The sequence below is a fragment of the Notolepis coatsorum genome (genome assembly GCF_963971535.1).
Source record: "Notolepis coatsorum genome assembly, chromosome: 11".
Lineage (NCBI taxonomy): Eukaryota > Metazoa > Chordata > Actinopteri > Aulopiformes > Paralepididae > Notolepis > Notolepis coatsorum.
In genome coordinates, this window is record NC_140175.1 from 95,458,974 (window position 1) to 95,479,711 (window position 20,738).

At 45.7% G+C, this 20,738-nt stretch overlaps 1 protein-coding gene across 1 annotated transcript in view; it reads right to left on the bottom strand.

Annotated features, from left to right (window-relative positions):
* Window positions 1-1,272: 1,272 nt before the first annotated feature.
* The window catches only part of psmd5 (proteasome 26S subunit, non-ATPase 5), a 35,504-nt gene continuing 16,038 nt past the window's right edge, over window positions 1,273-20,738 (bottom strand). The window contains exons 6-10 of the mRNA XM_084325336.1: window positions 14,946-15,088; window positions 11,957-12,148; window positions 8,445-8,554; window positions 2,730-2,870; window positions 1,273-1,759 (exon numbers count right to left, since the gene is read on the bottom strand). Of these exons, the coding sequence (XP_084181462.1) occupies window positions 1,505-1,759; window positions 2,730-2,870; window positions 8,445-8,554; window positions 11,957-12,148; window positions 14,946-15,088 (841 nt within the window). The 3' untranslated portion in view covers window positions 1,273-1,504. The remainder of the gene's footprint in view (window positions 1,760-2,729; window positions 2,871-8,444; window positions 8,555-11,956; window positions 12,149-14,945; window positions 15,089-20,738) is intronic.

A 20,738-nucleotide genomic window follows, 5' to 3' on the forward strand; every position in this document is an offset into this window, starting at 1 on the left:
CCAGATGAACCTTGCTGTTCCGGTGGTCATGTATAGGTGGTGCTGGAAATGTCCAATGTGTTTTTCGTGGTAGAGGCTTCCACTTGGTCTAGCTAGCTTGGATCAGCACTAGTTGACTCACTGTAATGGTTTTAATTAGGTTACTGGCACGGTGGTCTAGTGGTTAACACTGTCGCCTCACAGCAAGAAGGTCCAGGGTTCGATTCCCACACTTGGGGACCAGGTTTCCGCAATGCCAGGTATACCCAGGTGGGGTATCTCCCGGGCCGTTCTGTGTGGAGTTTGCATGTTCTCCCCGTGCTCGCAAGGGTTACCCCCCCCCCCCCCCCCCCCCCCCCGATGAGAGAAACCCAATGGAAAAACATGCAAAACAACAGATCGCTAACGCTGTCGCGTCTGTGACGAAGACGGGCAGGAGCACTTGGATGGTCCTCGGGCGTGGCTCACGCCACAGCCCTCGTCTGCCCTTGGGGGGGAAGGACGACGGGATGGGTTAAGCGCAGAGGAGTATCGCATCGGCGATCCTACAAAAACAATGCATGCATGTGTTCCGGTGTGTGTGTGTGTGTGCTAACCGTGTGTGCTAACCGCTAACATTGAGTGTCGTTGCATGCCCATTAAAAGACCTCTGCGACAGGTCCTGCATTATTATTATTGAAATACATTACTAACCATTGGTATTACAAGCCTACTGATGGCCATACTGCTTAGTTATGCATGATGATTTTCAAAAAATGGAACAAAGAAACGACAACAACAAAGAAGAAATGATCGTGGTGCCATTGGATTGGGCATCCTACGTCTCCATGTCCGTTCATGGTCCATCTGGGCCCAGGCTAGTTGCACAATTACAGGTCAAGATAGCCAATAGAAAGTGTAAAGTCTAGGGAAATAAAACCAAATACAGTGGGAGGGTATTGCTGGTGGGATGGCTCTTACGATCGCCATTAGGTTACCGTTTAACTGAAAGTTGGGGAGTTAGGAAATGTGGCTTTAGGCCGCTACACGTAAAAAAGTATTTTATTAGGTTATTATTTGATCTTCAATCATTGGAAATAAATTAATAATTGCTTGACCAGTTTCAAGGTCCAAGTAAAAATGTTGGGTATGTTGCTATGACCCCAGTAGAAGGAGCTAATGTTCTTTAAAAGGCAAGGGAAGACGGATTCTACTGGAGGCGATACACAGCAGAATGTAAAACACAAAACAAATGTAATAAACATGTAACATATGTATGACATAACAAAAAGAAAACCCACAACATTTGCTGTTCAATATGCACAATTTAATAAGGACAAACAATCTAAAAAAAAAATAATAGTATGCGCATTTAATTCAGCATAACTGGTTTGGAAAAACAGTAGCGAACTGATCTCTGAATAGTTAACTGTGCAGTTGGTCCTGGTTAAGTTAAGAGTTTGACGTATCGGATGTAAACCTTAAAGTCTGTACAACTGCTGGTATGAACTTGAGGAACTGATTCGGAGTCTTGCGTGTGTTGGTCTCAGTCCGCTCCCTCCGTGCCGACTATAGCGATCGCCGTGACATAGTAGGGTCCTTCTCGGAGGTACGACCTCAGACGCAGGTAATGCTGGCTGCCCAGGATCTTGGCCGCCGTGGACGAACTCACCAGCGCCCCCACCAGCGCAAACTTGGCGTCCTTGGCCTCCTTGGTCGGCCCCGAGCGGTCCACGATGAACTCCATAAAGCCAGGGTTTCTGATCATTAACCTCTGACCCCATGGCTGGGGAGCAATGGCCTGGAACATCGGGGGGAAGACACACACACACACACCAGACACACATACAATCATTAAATATTTGAAGGTTTTAGTTTGTGAGGCAGGCAAATTACTCGATCAATACAGGACAAAACTAAGGTTTTCATCTAATTACATAGAGATCGGCAGTAACGTGTACATATCTTCATAGCAGCACAGTAGAGTGATACTGGGAGGAGACGGTGTTAACATGTCTTTACAGTAGAGTGATACAGGAAGGAGACCATAGATATAAACACTAGATGGCGCAAGGCCGAGTCTCCCGCATAGTTCACCAGCGGCCATCTTGCTACAGTTAACTACTGCTTTGAGGTGAGTGATCTGCACAAACAACTCACTGAAATCTTGACGGATTTACAAACGGTTTGGTTTATTACAAACGTTATTAACGTGGCTATGATTCTTGCTTGGAAATCTTTTATTTTATTTTTTATATGAAAGTCCATTATAAGTACGCAGTATGATAACTAAAGACTCACTTCTTCAACCATTATCTGAAATGATTAAAAAAAAAAAAAAAAAAAAAATCTAACCCTGACTAACCTTATTGTCATGCACTTGTCCTAATAAACTAACCTACACTGTAACACGCAACACTTGATGAACATTGTTACTCAGCTGATAGAGTTGTACCCTTCTTGCTGACTTGTCGTACAGAACTTGTAAGTCGCTTTGGATAAAAGCGTCAGCTAAATGACTAAATGTAAATGTAAATGTAAATGATAACTACATCTGACGTTTTTGTAACAAACCAAACAGTTGAAAATTTAGCAAGCTATGGTTATTTTAATAGTACATGCACTATAGACATTCATGTTATGAGTGGGCGTGCTACCCTGTAGCAAGATGGCCACCATGTGGCAACGTCGGTCTCCATTGGCCAGTGAGTCATCTAGTCTTTATATATATCTATGGAGGAGACAGTGGCAACATTGTGCTCAGTACTCACAGTGAATATGCTCATCGCCCCACAGTGCAGCTCAGGGAAGGGCTGTATGCTGATGTCCCGGAACATGTCTATGGGCTGGTGGGACAGCAGGCAGAACCAGGACTCGGTCAGACCCAACAGGTCCTCCGTCTGCTGCTCGGGCTGAAACACAGTACGGCACAGTTTACTACAGACTACAGGCACTTAAGCATTCTTACTTTCACAACAATAATGACATGTTTTGGTTTACTGGACTAGACAGACTGGCACAGTTTACTGGACTACAGACAGACTGGCACAGTTTACTGGACTGCAGACAGACTGGCACAGTTTACTGGACTGCAGACAGACTGGCACAGTTTACTGGACTAGACAGACTGGCACAGTTTACTGGACTACAGACAGACTGGCACAGTTTACTGGACTGTAGACAGACTGGCACAGTTTACTGGACTAGACAGACTGGCACAGTTTACTGGACTACAGACAGGCTGGCACAGTTTACTGGACTAGACAGACTGGCACAGTTTACTGGACTACAGACAGACTGGCACAGTTTACTGGACTGTAGACAGACTGGCACAGTTTACTGGACTAGACAGACTGGCACAGTTTACTGGACTACAGACAGGCTGGCACAGTTTACTGGACTAGACAGACTGGCACAGTTTACTGGACTACAGACAGACTGGCACAGGTTACTGGACTACAGACAGGCTGGCATAGTTTACTGGACTACAGACAGACTGGCACAGTTTACTGGACTACAGACAGGCTGGCACAGTTTACTGGACTACAGACAGGCTGGCATAGTTTACTGGACTACAGACAGACTGGCACAGGTTACTGGACTACAGACAGGCTGGCATAGTTTACTGGACTACAGACAGACTGGCACAGTTTACTGGACTACAGACAGGCTGGCACAGTTTACTGGACTGTAGACAGACTGGCACAGTTTACTGGACTGCAGACAGGCTGGCACAGATTACTGGACTGTAGACAGACTGGCACAGTTTACTGGACTACAGACAGACTGGCACAGTTTACTGGACTACAGACAGGCTGGCACAGTTTACTGGACTGTAGACAGACTGGCACAGTTTACTGGACTGTAGACAGACTGGCACAGTTTACTGGACTGCAGACAGACTGGCACAGTTTACTGGACTACAGACAAGACTGGCACAGTTTACTGGACTACAGACAGGCTGGCACAGGTTACTGGACTGCAGACAGACTGGCACAGTTTACTGGACTGCAGACAGGCTGGCACAGATTACTGGACTGCAGACAGACTGGCACAGGTTACTAGACTATAGACAGACTGGCACAGGTTACTGGACTACAGACAGGCTGGCACAGGTTACTAGACTATAGACAGACTGGCACAGGTTACTGGACTGCAGACAGACTGGCACAGTTTACTGGACTACAGACAGACTGGCACAGGTTACTGGACTACAGACAGGCTGGCACAGGTTACTAGACTATAGACAGACTGGCACAGTTTACTGGACTACAGACAGACTGGCACAGTTTACTGGACTACAGACAGACTGGCACAGGTTACTGGACTGCAGACAGGCTGGCACAGGTTACTGGACTACAGACAGACTGGCACAGTTTACTGGACTGCAGACAGACTGGCACAGTTTACTGGACTACAGACAGACTGGCACAGTTTACTGGACTACAGACAGACTGGCACAGTTTACTGGACTACAGACAGACTGGCACAGGTTACTGGACTACAGACAGACTGGCACAGTTTACTGGACTACAGACAGACTGGCACAGTTTACTGGACTACAGACAGACTGGCACAGTTTACTGGACTACAGACAGACTGGCACAGTTTACTGGACTACAGACAGGCTGGCACAGGTTACTGGACTACAGACAGACTGGCACAGTTTACTGGACTACAGACAGACTGGCACAGTTTACTGGACTACAGACAGGCTGGCACAGTTTACTGGACTGCAGACAGACTGGCACAGTTTACTGGACTACAGAGAGACTGGCACAGTTTACTGGACTACAGACAGACTGGCACAGTTTACTGGACTACAGACAGGCTGGCACAGTTTACTGGACTACAGACAGACTGGCACAGTTTACTGGACTGCAGACAGACTGGCACAGTTTACTGGACTACAGACAGGCTGGCACAGTTTACTGGACTGCAGACAGACTGGCACAGTTTACTGGACTACAGACAGGCTGGCACAGTTTACTGGACTAGACAGACTGGCACAGTTTACTGGACTACAGACAGACTGGCACAGTTTACTGGACTGCAGACAGACTGGCACAGTTTACTGGACTGCAGACAGACTGGCACAGTTTACTGGACTACAGACAGGCTGGCACAGTTTACTGGACTAGACAGACTGGCACAGTTTACTGGACTACAGACAGACTGGCACAGTTTACTGGACTACAGACAGACTGGCACAGGTTACTGGACTACAGACAGACTGGCACAGTTTACTGGACTACAGACAGGCTGGCACAGGTTACTGGACTACAGACAGGCTGGCACAGGTTACTGGACTACAGACAGACTGGCACAGTTTACTGGACTACAGACAGGCTGGCACAGGTTACTGAACTACAGACAGACTGGCACAGTTTACTGGACTACAGACAGGCTGGCACAGTTTACTGGACTACAGACAGACTGGCACAGGTTACTGGACTACAGACAGGCTGGCACAGGTTACTGGACTACAGATAGACTGGCACAGTTTACTGGACTACAGACAGACTGGCACAGTTTACTGGACTATAGACAGACTGGCACAGTTTACTGGACTACAGACAGGCTGGCACAGTTTACTGGACTACAGACAGGCTGGCACAGGTTACTGGACTACAGACTGGCACAGTTTACTGGACTACAGACAGACTGGCACAGGTTACTGGACTACAGACAGACTGGCACAGTTTACTGGACTACAGACAGGCTGGCACAGTTTACTGGACTGCAGACAGACTGGCACAGGTTACTAGACTATAGACAGACTGGCACAGTTTACTGGACTGCAGACAGGCTGGCACAGATTACTGGACTGCAGACAGACTGGCACAGGTTACTAGACTATAGACACACTGGCACAGGTTACTGGACTACAGACAGGCTGGCACAGGTTACTAGACTATAGACAGACTGGCACAGGTTACTGGACTACAGACAGACTGGCACAGTTTACTGGACTACAGACAGACTGGCACAGTTTACTGGACTACAGACAGACTGGCACAGTTTACTGGACTACAGACAGACTGGCACAGTTTACTGGACTGCAGACAGACTGGCACAGTTTACTGGACTGCAGACAGACTGGCACAGTTTACTGGACTACAGACAGACTGGCACAGTTTAGTGGACTACAGACAGACTGGCACAGTTTACTGGACTACAGACAGACTGGCACAGGTTACTGGACTGCAGACAGACTGGCACAGATTACTGGACTGCAGACAGACTGGCACAGATTACTGGACTACAGACAGACTGGCACAGGTTACTGGACTACAGACAGGCTGGCACAGTTTACTGGACTACAGACAGACTGGCACAGGTTACTGGACTACAGACAGGCTGGCACAGTTTACTGGACTACAGACAGACTGGCACAGTTTACTGGACTACAGACAGGCTGGCACAGTTTAGTGGACTACAGACAGACTGGCACAGTTTACTGGACTGCAGACAGACTGGCACAGGTTACTAGACTATAGACAGACTGGCACAGTTTACTGGACTGCAGACAGGCTGGCACAGATTACTGGACTGCAGACAGACTGGCACAGGTTACTAGACTATAGACAGACTGGCACAGGTTACTGGACTACAGACAGGCTGGCACAGGTTACTAGACTATAGACAGACTGGCACAGGTTACTGGACTACAGACAGACTGGCACAGTTTACTGGACTACAGACAGACTGGCACAGTTTACTGGACTACAGACAGACTGGCACAGTTTACTGGACTGCAGACAGACTGGCACAGTTTACTGGACTGCAGACAGACTGGCACAGTTTACTGGACTACAGACAGACTGGCACAGTTTAGTGGACTACAGACAGACTGGCACCGTTTACTGGACTACAGACAGACTGGCACAGATTACTGGACTGCAGACAGACTGGCACAGATTACTGGACTACAGACAGACTGGCACAGGTTACTGGACTGCAGACAGACTGGCACAGATTACTGGACTGCAGACAGACTGGCACAGATTACTGGACTACAGACAGACTGGCACAGGTTACTGGACTGCAGACAGACTGGCACAGGTTACTGGACTACAGACAGACTGGCACAGTTTACTGGACTACAGACAGACTGGCACAGTTTACTGGACTACAGACAGACTGGCACAGGTTACTGGACTACAGACAGACTGGCACAGGTTACTGGACTACAGACAGGCACAGTTTACTGGACTACAGACAGGCTGGCACAGATTACTGGACTAGACAGACTGGCACAGTTTACTGGACTACAGACAGACTGGCACAGTTGACTGGACTGCAGACAGACTGGCACAGATTACTGGACTACAGACAGACTGGCACAGTTTACTGGACTACAGACAGACTGGCACAGTTGACTGGACTGCAGACAGACTGGCACAGATTACTGGACTGCAGACAGACTGGCACAGTTTACTGGACTGCAGACAGACTGGCACAGATTACTGGACTACAGACAGACTGGCACAGATTACTGGACTACAGACAGACTGGCACAGATTACTGGACTACAGACAGACTGGCACAGGTTACTGGACTACAGACAGACTGGCACAGATTACTGGACTAGACAGACTGGCACAGATTACTGGACTACAGACAGACTGGCACAGGTTACTGGACTACAGACAGACTGGCACAGTTTACTGGACTACAGACAGACTGGCACAGATTACTGGACTACAGACAGACTGGCACAGATTACTGGACTACAGACAGACTGGCACAGGTTACTGGACTGCAGACAGGCTGGCACTTTCACAACGATAATGAAATGGGGGGACGTTTTCCCCAAAACCGCATTCAAAAACATCATGGGAAACGTCAGCGTATTCAAGTACACGTGCATGCGCGCACACACACATTTTAATTCAAATTAAAAGTTAAATTGAATACTTTTTAAGAAAAAACACAGCGAGACTGAACTGGCTGCACTTGCAGGCCAATTTAAATTCTTCCACACAAGCTCTCGCCAGACGCACCAAGCTCCCAGTAGCCTCAGCGGTCTCTGTGACTTCAAGTTCAGAAGACTCATCTTCGTTGTCATTATTAGACCTGCTTGTGCTTGGTTTCATGAAATATTTACTAAGCTTAGCTTGTTTCGCCATCTCTCTCTCTTCCTCGTATACCTGTTTGTCGTTATGGTGGCCAGAGCGTGCAGGCTCAAAAAAAAAAAGAAAAATAAGTTTCACATCTGAGCGGCGCCATCCTATCAGAGTGAAGCAACAATTAAACTGAAAATGGAATTATTGTTTCGTTCATCGCATAGGCTATTTAATTTTAGCCGATTTTAATACAATTCAAATAATAAAATTGTGCTTAGAGGAATTATTTTCACCGGACATTAAGACCGGAGAGATTTAAATATTCGGACTTCAACATATTTTGCCGGTCAAATACCGGTAATTACCGGCTAACGGAAACGCTGACCGACACACCCCGACAACCACCCCCACACACACCTGTAGAGACATCAGCTGTGAGATGGCCTCCAGGGTCCGTACTCTAAGCTCCGTGGCTCCAGTACTGACCAGCTTGGTCATTCTCCGCAAGACCTCCTTGAACTTCTCACCTAGTAGAGGACACACAGAGAGCAGCGGTCAATCGTGTTGTCTTCCACACAGACAACATTACAGCTGCAGCGCTGCTACGGAGTCCGTCAGCCTGTCTTTCTACTTTTGAGTTGCTTTTTTTGTGTCGAGTTGCTTTTTTGTGGAGATTTTCAGTTTTGCAGGATTTTTGGAGAAAGCATGGCACTTGAGACAAAACACATTATATATCCTATATAATTTTATATGAATTCCTCTTGTTTCTTTGAAGTACATTGTTTACAGCTTGTTGTTTTATTTTTATGTTATTGTTAAGTATACTATATACTTATTGTTTATGTGTCTTGTAAGCCCATATGGGCTGGGCATACATCTGTATGTAAGACAAACATTTAAAATATCAATCAATCAACTTTGAGTTTGCCTTTTATAATATGGCCCTTCAATAATAGAACATTTCATGTCATCTATCGTCCTTGATGAGCCGAGAGAGAGAAGGAGAGAGGAGAGAGAGAGAAGAGAAGAGAGAGCGGAGAGAGAATCAGAAAACTACTGCCCTTCACCTGATGTTCTGTTAACTTAGTTAGGAACATAACATAATTACAGCTTACATGGAGTTTCTGCTATGACTGTATAGTACACATGTAGCCTCTACTTTTAACTAGCAATCTGGTTAAATGCTGCCCCACCTTCAACATAATAACATCCTGGAAATGTTTGCTTTTAGGGCTTACCATAGCACAGAGTGTGCCCTCTTGAAGGTGTCCAATGACCCTTCTCCTCACTATGGGGACTGTGCCGCCCTGATCCTCCCTGCCTTTAGTGCAGCGGTTGATACCAGTAGACCATAACATCTTAATTGACCAATATGGGGTTGGTGTTTGTGGCACTGCCTTAAATGGTTCACACCCTACTTCAGAAATAGAACCTTCTCTGTCAACATTAAGACAGTTTCTCTCATCTAGTCTCTCCCTCAGCTAGTCTCATCTGCTCTAACCTGTTAATTTTAACATGGGCTCTAACCTGTCACTGTGTAGCTGCTCTAACCTGTTAACATGGTCACTGTGTAGCTGCTCTAACCTGTTAACATGGTCACTGTGTAGCTGCTCTACCCTGTTAACATGGTTACTGTGTAGCTGCTCTAACCTGTTAACATGGTCACTGTGTAGCTGCTCTAACCTGTTAACATGGTCACTGTGTAGCTGCTCTAACCTGTTAACATGGTCACTGTGTACTGTAGATGCTCTAACCTGTTAACATGGTCACTGTGTAGCTGCTCTAACCTGTTAACATGGTCACTGTGTAGCTGCTCTAACCTGTTAACATGGTCACTGTGTAGCTGCTCTAACCTGTTAACATGGTCACTGTGTAGCTGCTCTAACCTGTTAACATGGTCACTGTGTAGCTGCTCTAACCTGTTAACATTTTAAAAAGGCAGCTTAAAATCTCTCTCTTTACCAAAGCATTTGACTGACTTTACACTATTATACTGCACTATTTCGCTGTGATTGACATTTCTCTGTTTTATTCCCCATGTTTTTATTCCCCTTTATGTTTGTATTGTCTTTTATTTTATATATCCCAGGCTGGACATCCGTACTAGTCAATTACCGTTTTCCCACAGATAGGCGGGAAGTTTTGGGACCGTGAGCAGGAAATGTGAAAGGCTTTACAGACCAAGTCTTGGTGTCTTTATTATTTATTACTTTATTTTATTATTCATAATTTTACTGTCTATTCTATTCTACAATTGTATTGCACTGCACTATTTACTGTCTATTGCTTTTTATTACAGGCTTTAAAACTGTGTAAGACCCAGGCCTAGAACTGCACCCTGAGTGGGAGGTTCGAAGGGTCAAAGTGGGTATCAAACAGAAGGTAAAGACGACTTTGAACTGTTAAACAGTAATCCAGAAATTTTTTATTGCACTGTAAAAAACTGTGATTTTATAGTATGTCTGCACTTCATGTGCTCATTTCATCATTCATGTCTTTTCTATTCTACTAAAACTGAATCAAACCATAAACAAAGTGGCCTGTTGGGATGTTAGATCCTAATGTGAAAAACTGTGATTTTATACGTGTGCTCATTTTACCCTCGCTAGTATTTTACATATTTTAACTTTTATCTCTACGCCCCACTATCCGCTGGGTGCATACTCTGACCTTTATCATGTTTTGTAACAGATTAGAAATTCAAGAAGCCTATTGGAACGTGAGGTTTGGATATGATTTTTATTAATATATCAGCATTATTTTATCCCACTTTATGCTTTGCTCCTGCTGCTTGTTTTACACAGATTTTATGTCTTATTTATTACTGATGTAAAGCCCTTTGAACTGAAATCCCCTGTATGAAAGGTGCTATACCAATAAAGTTATAAATAAAGTTATTATTATTACTGTGTAGCTGCTCTAATCTGTTAACTGAAATTAAAAGCAGGAGGTTTCTGTGGCGCACACACATTGCTCAGGTAGGCGGTGTGTCCTTACCTAGAAGAACCAGAGTTATCCGACTCACCATGCCCTCATGGAAAATAACACAACATATTCATTACACTGGCAGTAGCTTCCTTCTATATTACCACAGCGCATATTAGGAATGCACCGATATCGGTCCTGGTATTGGACCAGGCTATAACAGGGTCCTAAAATCTGATACCAAGAGTTATATAACATATCAGAAATCAAAGCAGAGCAAATTCATTTTCTACATTTGCAAATGTAGTTTATGTATTACTACCGTAGGGAAGAGCTGATAGGAACACAATTAGCTCTTCACATGTAATGTGAATTACAAATTCATTTGACTCAACTCTCTGGAATATATATATATATATTTTTATGACATCTCAATAATTTTTGTCCGGTTACCAAAAGTATTGTCACAAAGTCTATTCAAGTAATGGATAGAATTTGTACAGTTTTGGCCGATACTTTTTAAGTTTCAAACTCAGAATGTGTACTGGCAGCAGAAAGGTGGTATACTCTTTAGTATCTTGATGTGTGGGGTGTTTGGGGGACTGACTGTTCCGGGGGGGTTCACATGCCTTCGAGCGACATTGTACTTTTGTACTTATTTTATGCTATTCTTAAGTCTGCACATTTACATTGCACTACTTTTATTGTCTTTTATACCTATTTGTATGTATGCAATTCATGCATTGTTTTTTATTCTGCCAATTTGTGTGCCGATTTTACGCCTATGTTCATTTTATACTATATAGATAGTTAATCATATTTATTATTGTTATATTGCAGAAATGTGTGCATTGAAATGTCTGTAAAGTCTCGACGACATTGAAAAATGAGGGTGACCTCAATTGTCTTTTCGAGAATAAATAAAGGTTGATGATCTTCCTATTCCTGATGCATACTTGTGACGGCAGGCCAACGCTGTGCTCTACAGAGACACCCACACCTACCAGTTTTCTGGAGGACCTGTTTGCCCTCCACGGTGGACCCCAGCAGGCCTAGCGTGTCCAGGGCCACTCCGGTCATGACCGGGTCGGGGTCCAGGGCCATCTCAAACACCTTGTTCTGGAAGGCCGGGTAGGTCTCACACACCTGCTGTGGGCTGTCCATGATGGCCAGGTTCCCAAAGAACTTCACCAAGCCTATAGGGAGAGAAACAGTTGGCTTTTAATAGGAAGTTTGAGCTCCATGTGCCGCGAGGCTCGTGTACACAGGCTAGTAGTGCAGAGAAAAGAAATGTTTACTTTCCACCCATCCTCATTGTGGTGAAATCCCCAGGTCACACTGCAGAGTGAGAGGAAGACACCCAAACACACCCACCATGGCACCAGGAAGACACCCCAAACACACCCACCATGGCACCAGGAAGACACACAAACACACCCACCATGGCACCAGGAAGACACACAAACATACCCACCATGGCACCAGGAAGACACACAAACACACCACCATGGAACCAGGAAGACACACAAACACACCCACCATGGCACCAGGAAGACACCCAAACACACCACCATGGAACCAGGAAGACACACAAACACACCACCATGGCACCAGGAAGACACACAAACACACCCACCATGGCACCAGGAAGACACACAAACACACCCACCATGGCACCAGGAAGACACACAAACACACCCACCATGACACCAGGAAGACACACAAACACACCCACCATGGCACCAGGAAGACACCCAAACACACCACCATGGAACCAGGAAGACACACAAACACACCACCATGGCACCAGGAAGACACACAAACACGCCCACCATGGCACCAGGAATACACACAAACACACCCACCATGACACCAGGAAGACACACAAACACACCCACCATGGCACCAGGAAGACACACAAACACACCACCATGACACCAGGAAGACACCCAAACACACCCACCATGGCACCAGGAAGACACCCAAACACACCACTATGGCACCAGGAAGACACACAAACACACCCACCATGGCACCAGGAAGACACACAAACACACCCACCATGGCACCAGTAAGACACACAAACACACCACCATGGCACCAGGAAGACACACAAACACACCCACCATGGCACCAGGAAGACACACAAACACACCACCATGGCACCAGGAAGACACACAAACACACCACCATGGCACCAGGAAGACACACAAACACACCACCATGGCACCAGGAAGACACACAAACACACCCACCATGGCACCAGGAAGACACACAAACACACCACCATGGCACCAGGAAGACACACAAACACACCACCATGGCACCAGGAAGAGAGACAAACACACCACCATGGCACCAGGAAGAGAGACAAACACACCCACCATGGCACCAGGAAGAGAGACAAACACACCACCATGGCACCAGGAAGACACCCAAACACACCACTATGGCACCAGGAAGACACCCAGAACACACCCACCATGGCACCAGTAAGACACCCAAACACACCACCATGGCACCAGGAAGACACCCAAACACACCCACCATGGCACCAGTAAGACACACAAACACACCACCATGGCACCAGGCAGACACCCAAACACACCACCATGGCACCAGGAAGACACACAAGACATACAACCCTGGCACCAGTAAGTAAAAAAATATATAATAAGAATTTAAAAAGTGGGATGTGTAGCTTGTGTGTTCTGACGTGTCTAGAATAAATGAAAACATACTGCACAGGTCCACACACCACTTAGCATTACAGATGGCAGCGTGCTAGGGCAGAAAGATAACAGCGTGCTAGGGCAGGAAGATGGCAGCGTGCTAGGGCAGAAAGATGGCAGCGTGCTAGGGCAGGAAGATGGCAGCGTGCTAGGGCAGGAAGATGGCAGCGTGCTAGGGCAGGAAGATGGCAGCGTGCTAGGGCAGGAAGATGGCAGCGTGCTAGGGCAGGAAGATGGCAGCGTGCTAGGGCAGGAAGATGGCAGCGTGCTAGGGCAGGAAGATGGCAGCGTGCTAGGGCAGGAAGACGGCAACCTTTCACAAAGAAACTGACGTTCCCTACACACTTGCTTCCTTTTCAGTGTCTGTGTAGTAGCTGTCCCATGATCCCATCACCATAGTATTGCTGTGTTTGTATCAGGGTGGGTGGCTTCGTCTAGTGGTGAGCACACCCCTCCCCCCAACCGCTGTTAGTTTGACTCCGGATCGCGTTGTTTTTTTGGGGGGGGGGGGGGGGGGGGGGGACTTTCACCGATACAAAACGTACATTATATTACTTATACAATACGTAAATATATTAGTCATGGCTATAACACACAATGTACATTTTGTACCTTTTGGTAGATAGGCACTTTATTTACATATTATATAAGCGAGATGGGGCTGACCCTCCAGTCACTCACCAGTAGGGGTGGGGGAAAAAATCTATACGTAGTAGTATCGCAATACTTTGCATGGCGATACTGTATCGATACAGGGACGCCAAGTATCGATATTTAATTATTCATAAAAAAGAAAAAAGAAAAATATTTATTTTTTGTATAAGGAAGTTGCATTGTTCATTTCAATACCTGTAATAGTACAGTAGTCCACACACACACACACAGACACACACATGTGCATTCAGTTACGTTGGAATATGACTGTAATACAAACAGTTCAGTTTGTCAGGTACATGCAACACAGATTACAGTGTTTACATCTGTCTTCTTGAGAAAATACCATGTTCTGCAATAAAAATTATTGAAGTGAGATGAACAGACTGAACTTTATTTTATTAGATAAAACATGTTGACAAAGTTTTACTTTGCAGTTGAAAAAAGGTAATAAATAAAATTTTATCAGAATAATAAAATAAAACGATTTTTTTCGCAATACTCAGCGTATCGCGATATATTTACCGGTAGTATCTATCGTATCGTGACGCAAGTATCGCGATAGTATCGTATCGTGAGGTCTCTGGCGACGCCCACCCATACTCACCAGGGAGGTAGAAGGAGGAGAAGGGATCAGACTCGGCTCCTAAGATCATGTTGGAGAGCTTGTCCATGATGCCCTGCTGGGTCAGATACTGTCGGCCATGTTGACTGTTGGACAGCGTCGTCACCATCTCGATGGCCGTGGCCCTGGAAGAAACAACAACAACAACAACAACAACAGAGACATCAGTTGACTTATCTCAAACTCCGCCCCTCTCTTCCCGATTCCTCCAATCACGAACGGTTGATTTCCTCGAGGTAAAGCAACAGTTGTGAACAGATCAGAGATGTTCATCATCGTATGGTTGACTCTTTTATTCAAAGCGTCTTCGTAGCACCGTGCTCTAACTTTTGCTGTGACGTCATCATTGGGGAGTAAGGTTACATGGGCTCTCTATGTAAAATTATATTTATCTATGAATTAGATCAGCGGTTCTCAAACTACGGGTCGCAACCCAAAGTGGGGTCGTGGGTAGGTGACAGCGCATTGGCATGGGTGTTGTTTTATTTTTTATGTTCTGGCAACATATTTTGTCCCATCACGGGGAAAAAAAGATATGCCTAGTTTTATAAATGTGTATTGATAACATAGTAGGGGTGTAACGGTACACAGAAGCCACGGGTCGGTACGTACCTCGGTATTGGGGTCACGGTCCGGTAAGAGTTCGGTACAACAGAAAAAATAAATTTATAATAATTATTATTAACACTTTGACTGCCTAAAAACGCTTTACAGCGTCATTGCTGGCCATGCTAAAGTTGCCGGGGGACGCTGTACAGCGTCCTTATATCAATATTTCAAAAATCTGGAATCGGATTCATATTCCCCCTCCGCTGGCCTGATATCCACCAGCAGGACCCACTGAGCTCTCTGGCGGTTCAGGAGCGCCATCTGGTGGCCGATCGGCGCAACCGCTTAACAGGAAGCGCAGTAGAGGTTTTGCTGGTCGGCCCTATTACTTCCGGCCACTCGGTATAGGTTCCGGCACTCTAGCTCGTCACTCTACATATCGATCGATTGCCAATAACTCGATAAACAACATGATTTGGACGTATATACCATTATACAAGCTGGAGATGGACCGGGTAATAATATATCCCATAATGATAAAATTTCTACTCGACGATGATCGCCCAACGGCGCGCGGAGACTGGGGTGAGTTTCAGCGTGTAACGTTACCATCTTCGATACTAACTGCTTTTATCAACATTTGACCCACATTAGATGATTGGTATAACGCTGCCCACGGAATTATAAACGCCCCCTCGCCCATCCGGTCAACATCAGATGACGTGTAGTAACTTCTAGAAGTACGTCTAGTTGGAATTTTTTATATCGCGCTGATTGCCATCAAACTGTATTTCATCATCAATATAATGCATTTGGGGCTATATATCACGTTCTGGAGAAAGTTGCAGAAAGAGATGAAAACATACTTATACATTAGACCATACTTTACTATGAATATGTGAATGAAAAAGTTTAACGTTGCTACACAATGAACAATACATATAGGACTTTGAATGGGCCCTAATAATGGCAATGTAGCAATAGAATTTAAAAAGTTATAGCCCTGCAAAGAAGGGGACTTTCTCCATAGACAAATAGCGCTGGCAATCTATGGTATATCATTAATTTAACCCAAGGCAACCAAAGTGTTAATATAATGTCATTTTTTATTTTTTTGTCATTTTTAAAATTTATATATTATATTTATGATAATTATGATAATTATTATTATTAAATAGAATACTTTTCTATAGGCTTGCCGTGGTAATTGGTGATACTGGTGTCATTCTGTGTTCAGGCATCCACTTGCTTACTGCCCTTTAAACTTATCCTTGCTAAGTTTCAGTTTCACTTCCAGAGAATTTTACTTCACGACCAGACTGAACTAGAGAACAGATGACATATTACAACAATGGCAGAGGATTATTTGGATTTAAACACAGTGGAGCTCAGATGATCTGTCCGGAAAAGTAGGTTTCTTCTTTTTATTTGATTGTGCGCCTGTGAGTCCGGAGGGCCGCGGGGAAGAATGTTGATGCGTTTGTTGGCGCGCGTGTGTGTGTGTCGGCGATGCGTGTGTGTTTAACTTTCTTTCCATTGGTTTCATTTGGTTAACGTTATTGGGCGCACAAGAAAACGAAAGAAAACTGCAATAATCCTGCAGCTGTTCCAATTGTAAATGTGCCTTTCTCCTCCGTGCACTTTCACCGTTCTGAAGTCTGAGCTCGGTGTGCCCGGCCACACGCGCTGTTCTCGCACGGACCTCGCGAGTGCCTGCATGTGGATGTGTTTGCGCTGTGGGGCGTATTCGTCGCATGGGTGCGCGTACCGCACCGTGACAGCCGTACCGTAAATTCGCGGGACAAATACACGTACCGTTACACCCCTATAACATAGTGCTGTAATTAGATATTCTAATAAATATGGATGATCAAGTTCAACGTGTGCTTTTATTTTGATATTCCATAATTCCACGTTGAAATTACGCGATACATTAACTCAATGGAGGCCAAACCCGAGATAAGTCGGGTTAACTCGCCATGCGTTGGGCGCCAGACCTGAGATTTCTCGGGTTTTGGTTGTTTATTCTTTTATTCAATATTTGTATTCATTATTCATCCAGGGACCTTGGTGTTACCATAGAGAATGAGTCTGAGGTCGCCAAAGTGCAATACCGGCCGCATCCAGCTAGACGCCGGTATTGAGCACCCTTTGTAACCTTGTATCTTGGCCTGTAGAACGGCCAAATGTCTCCGGTTTCACTTTTCCTTGTCGGGCGAGGCGAGCGGTTCTCCCGGTTCCATTGAAGCGCGTCCAATATCCCCGATCCATATGTTGTGGTGGATTATGCCGTGGACCAAATGGACATTGGATGTACCAGATGGCGATCAAACAATTGGAATATTATTTTTGGAATACTCCCGATCACAGGTAAGGACAATCTGACGTAAATTTTAGCTTGATCCTGCAATGCTTTTATACCGATCTGGCTGATAAGCGTTTTTAGTGTTCAATACGAATGCCGTTACTGACAATCAAATAATCAGAAACTACCCCCCCCCCCCCCTTCATGCATTCATGATGGAACATAATACCTAAGATATAGATTTGACTTCGGAATAATAGCGTGTACAGGCAAGAAACGGCAACATCTCTAATATAATTGACGTTTAGGCTATTCAGAAATTACCCCAGACCACGCTATAACTATACTTATATTCACCACGGTATAAAACGGGAACGTATGGATGGAAAAATGTATTCTTTTTCACATATTGAACGATAGATAGTTGATGTCAAATGGGCCATAGTATTGTATCCATAGCTATAATATAGAATAGTTATAGCTCTACAAACAAGGTGACACACTCCTATCTTTTAAAGCGCGGCCTTGCTACGACGGGCCCCGACGAATAGCTGGCGCTGAATGAGTTAAGTGTGTGTCTAATTGCAGTGTTTGTTTCATTTAGGTGCGTTATATATTGTTATGTCAATATATTGTGATGAGTGAGTGTGAATGTATATTTTTGTGTTGTCAGTCACCATGTAAGTTATTAAACCCCAAGAATAATCGCTGCTGCTACTGTATGCACTCCCACACTCCAGAGAATTGACAGGCCACGCGCCCCAGGAACCGCAGCCAGTCGCCAAAGGAAACACGACTCCAAACACTCAAGCAGACAGACACAACAGCGGCCAAATGAGTGTGTGTGTGTGTGTGTATGTGTTTCAAGTTTCTTTAATAGTTGTCATACAGAAGTACAGAATACTTTTGTACAAAATGCTTCTTACTGTTGCGCTCCAGAGACTGTGCATGACAAGATAAGTATGAAATAAAAACATAGTAAAAATTAGAAGAAAAAAAAAAGAGGTCACAGTGTTCAGTTTAGACATATGTACAATGTTCGTAGACGTAGTTACCATACAATATACAATACTGTGCAGTGTACTAATATACAATACTATATAGTGCAAGGCATAAATGGACGAGGTGCAGTTTAGGTACAATTCACAGTAGGTGTACGAGTTGTAGTGCAAATCCTTTATCAATAAATATAAAGTGTAAGTGTGTTTGTGTGATCTAAGTGTGGAGAGTGGGTGCTGCAGTGTGTTGTTTGTTTGAGTGAGTGTGTGTGTGCGTGTGGGTGTGTGTGCTGTGTGCATTTGATGGTTGTTGCATAGTGATTATTGTTCGTTTAGCGATTATTGTTCGTTTAGCAGCCTGATGGCCTGGGGATAGAAGCTCCTTCTGAGTCTTTCTGTGCTCGCCATAAGACTCCGGTATCGCTTGCCTGACGGCAGCAGTTCAAAGAGGCAGTTGTTCGGGTGGCTCGAGTCCTTAATAATTCTCTTAGCCTTCCCCTTGCACCGCTTGTTGTAAATGTTCTGGAGGGTGGGAAGCCCCCCTCTAATTGTGCGTTCGGCTGAACGTGTCACTCTTTGTAGTCTGCTACGGTCTTGTGCAGTGCTATTCCCAAACCAGGAGGTGATGTTGCCGGTCAGGATGCTCTCTATTGTACATGAGTAGAAGTTCCTAAGGATCTTCTGGCTGACTTGGAACTTCCTTAGGCGCCTGAGGAAGTAGAGGCGTTGTCGTGCCTTCTTCACAACACTGTCAATGTGTGTGGTCCATGACAAGTCCTCGGATATGTGGGCTCCGAGGTACTTGAAACTGTTCACTCTCTCAACTGGTGCCCCGTCGATGCTGAGGGGGCTGTAGTCCTTGACCCCCGACCTCCTGAAGTCCACAATCATCTCTTTTGTTTTGCTGACGTTCAGGGAGAGGCAGTTCTCCTGACACCACTGTGACAGGTTCTCTACCTCTTCCAGGTAGGCCCTTTCGTCGTTGGCAGAGATCAGGCCCACCACTACTGTGTCATCAGCAAATTTGATGATGGTGTTGTTGTTCCGCTGTGCTACGCAGTCATGTGTGTACAGGGAGTAGAGGAGGGGGCTCAGAACACAGCCCTGGGGGGCCCCTATGTTGAGCGTGATGGATGAGGAGGTGCAGTTGCCGGCTCTTACCACCTGGGGTCTGCCCGTCAGGAAGTCCAGGACCCACTGGCACAGGTCATAGTTCAAGCCCAGGTCCCTGAGCTTGGCTATGAGTTTGGAGGGGACTATGGTATTGAATGCTGAGCTGTAGTCGATGAACAGCATTCTCACATAGTTCCCCTTCCTCTTGTCCAGATGTGATGCTGCTGTGTGCAGCACATGGGCTATGGCGTCCTCCGTGGACCTGTTGGGGCGATATGCAAATTGCAGAGGGTCCAGGTTGATGGGGAGGGAGGAACAGATGTAGCCCTTCACTAGCTTCTCAAAGCACTTCATGGCTATGGAGGTGAGGGCTACAGGGCGGTAGTCGTTGAGGCAAGCGGGCGTAGATTTTTTGGGTACAGGGATGATGGTGGACTTCTTCAGACAGGTGGGGATGACGGCCTGTTCCAAGGACAGGTTGAAGATGTCAGTGAAAACCGGGGCCAGTTGGTCGGCACAGACTTTTAGGACGCGGCCGGGGATGCCGTCCGGTCCTGCTGCCTTCCTGATATCCACTTTTTTAAAGATCCGTCTCACCTCATGCTCTGTTACCCTGAACACTGAGTCTCCATCAGCAGACCCCCCCCCCCCCATTGCCGTGGTTTGTAGGCTGGTGTTGTTATTCACAGCCTCAAACCTCGCATAGAAGGAGTTGAGATCATTTGCTAAGGAGATGTCACTGTTCAGTTTGAGGGGGGTTCCTTTGTAGTCTGTCATTGTTCTGAGGCCCTGCCACATGCCTCTAGAGTC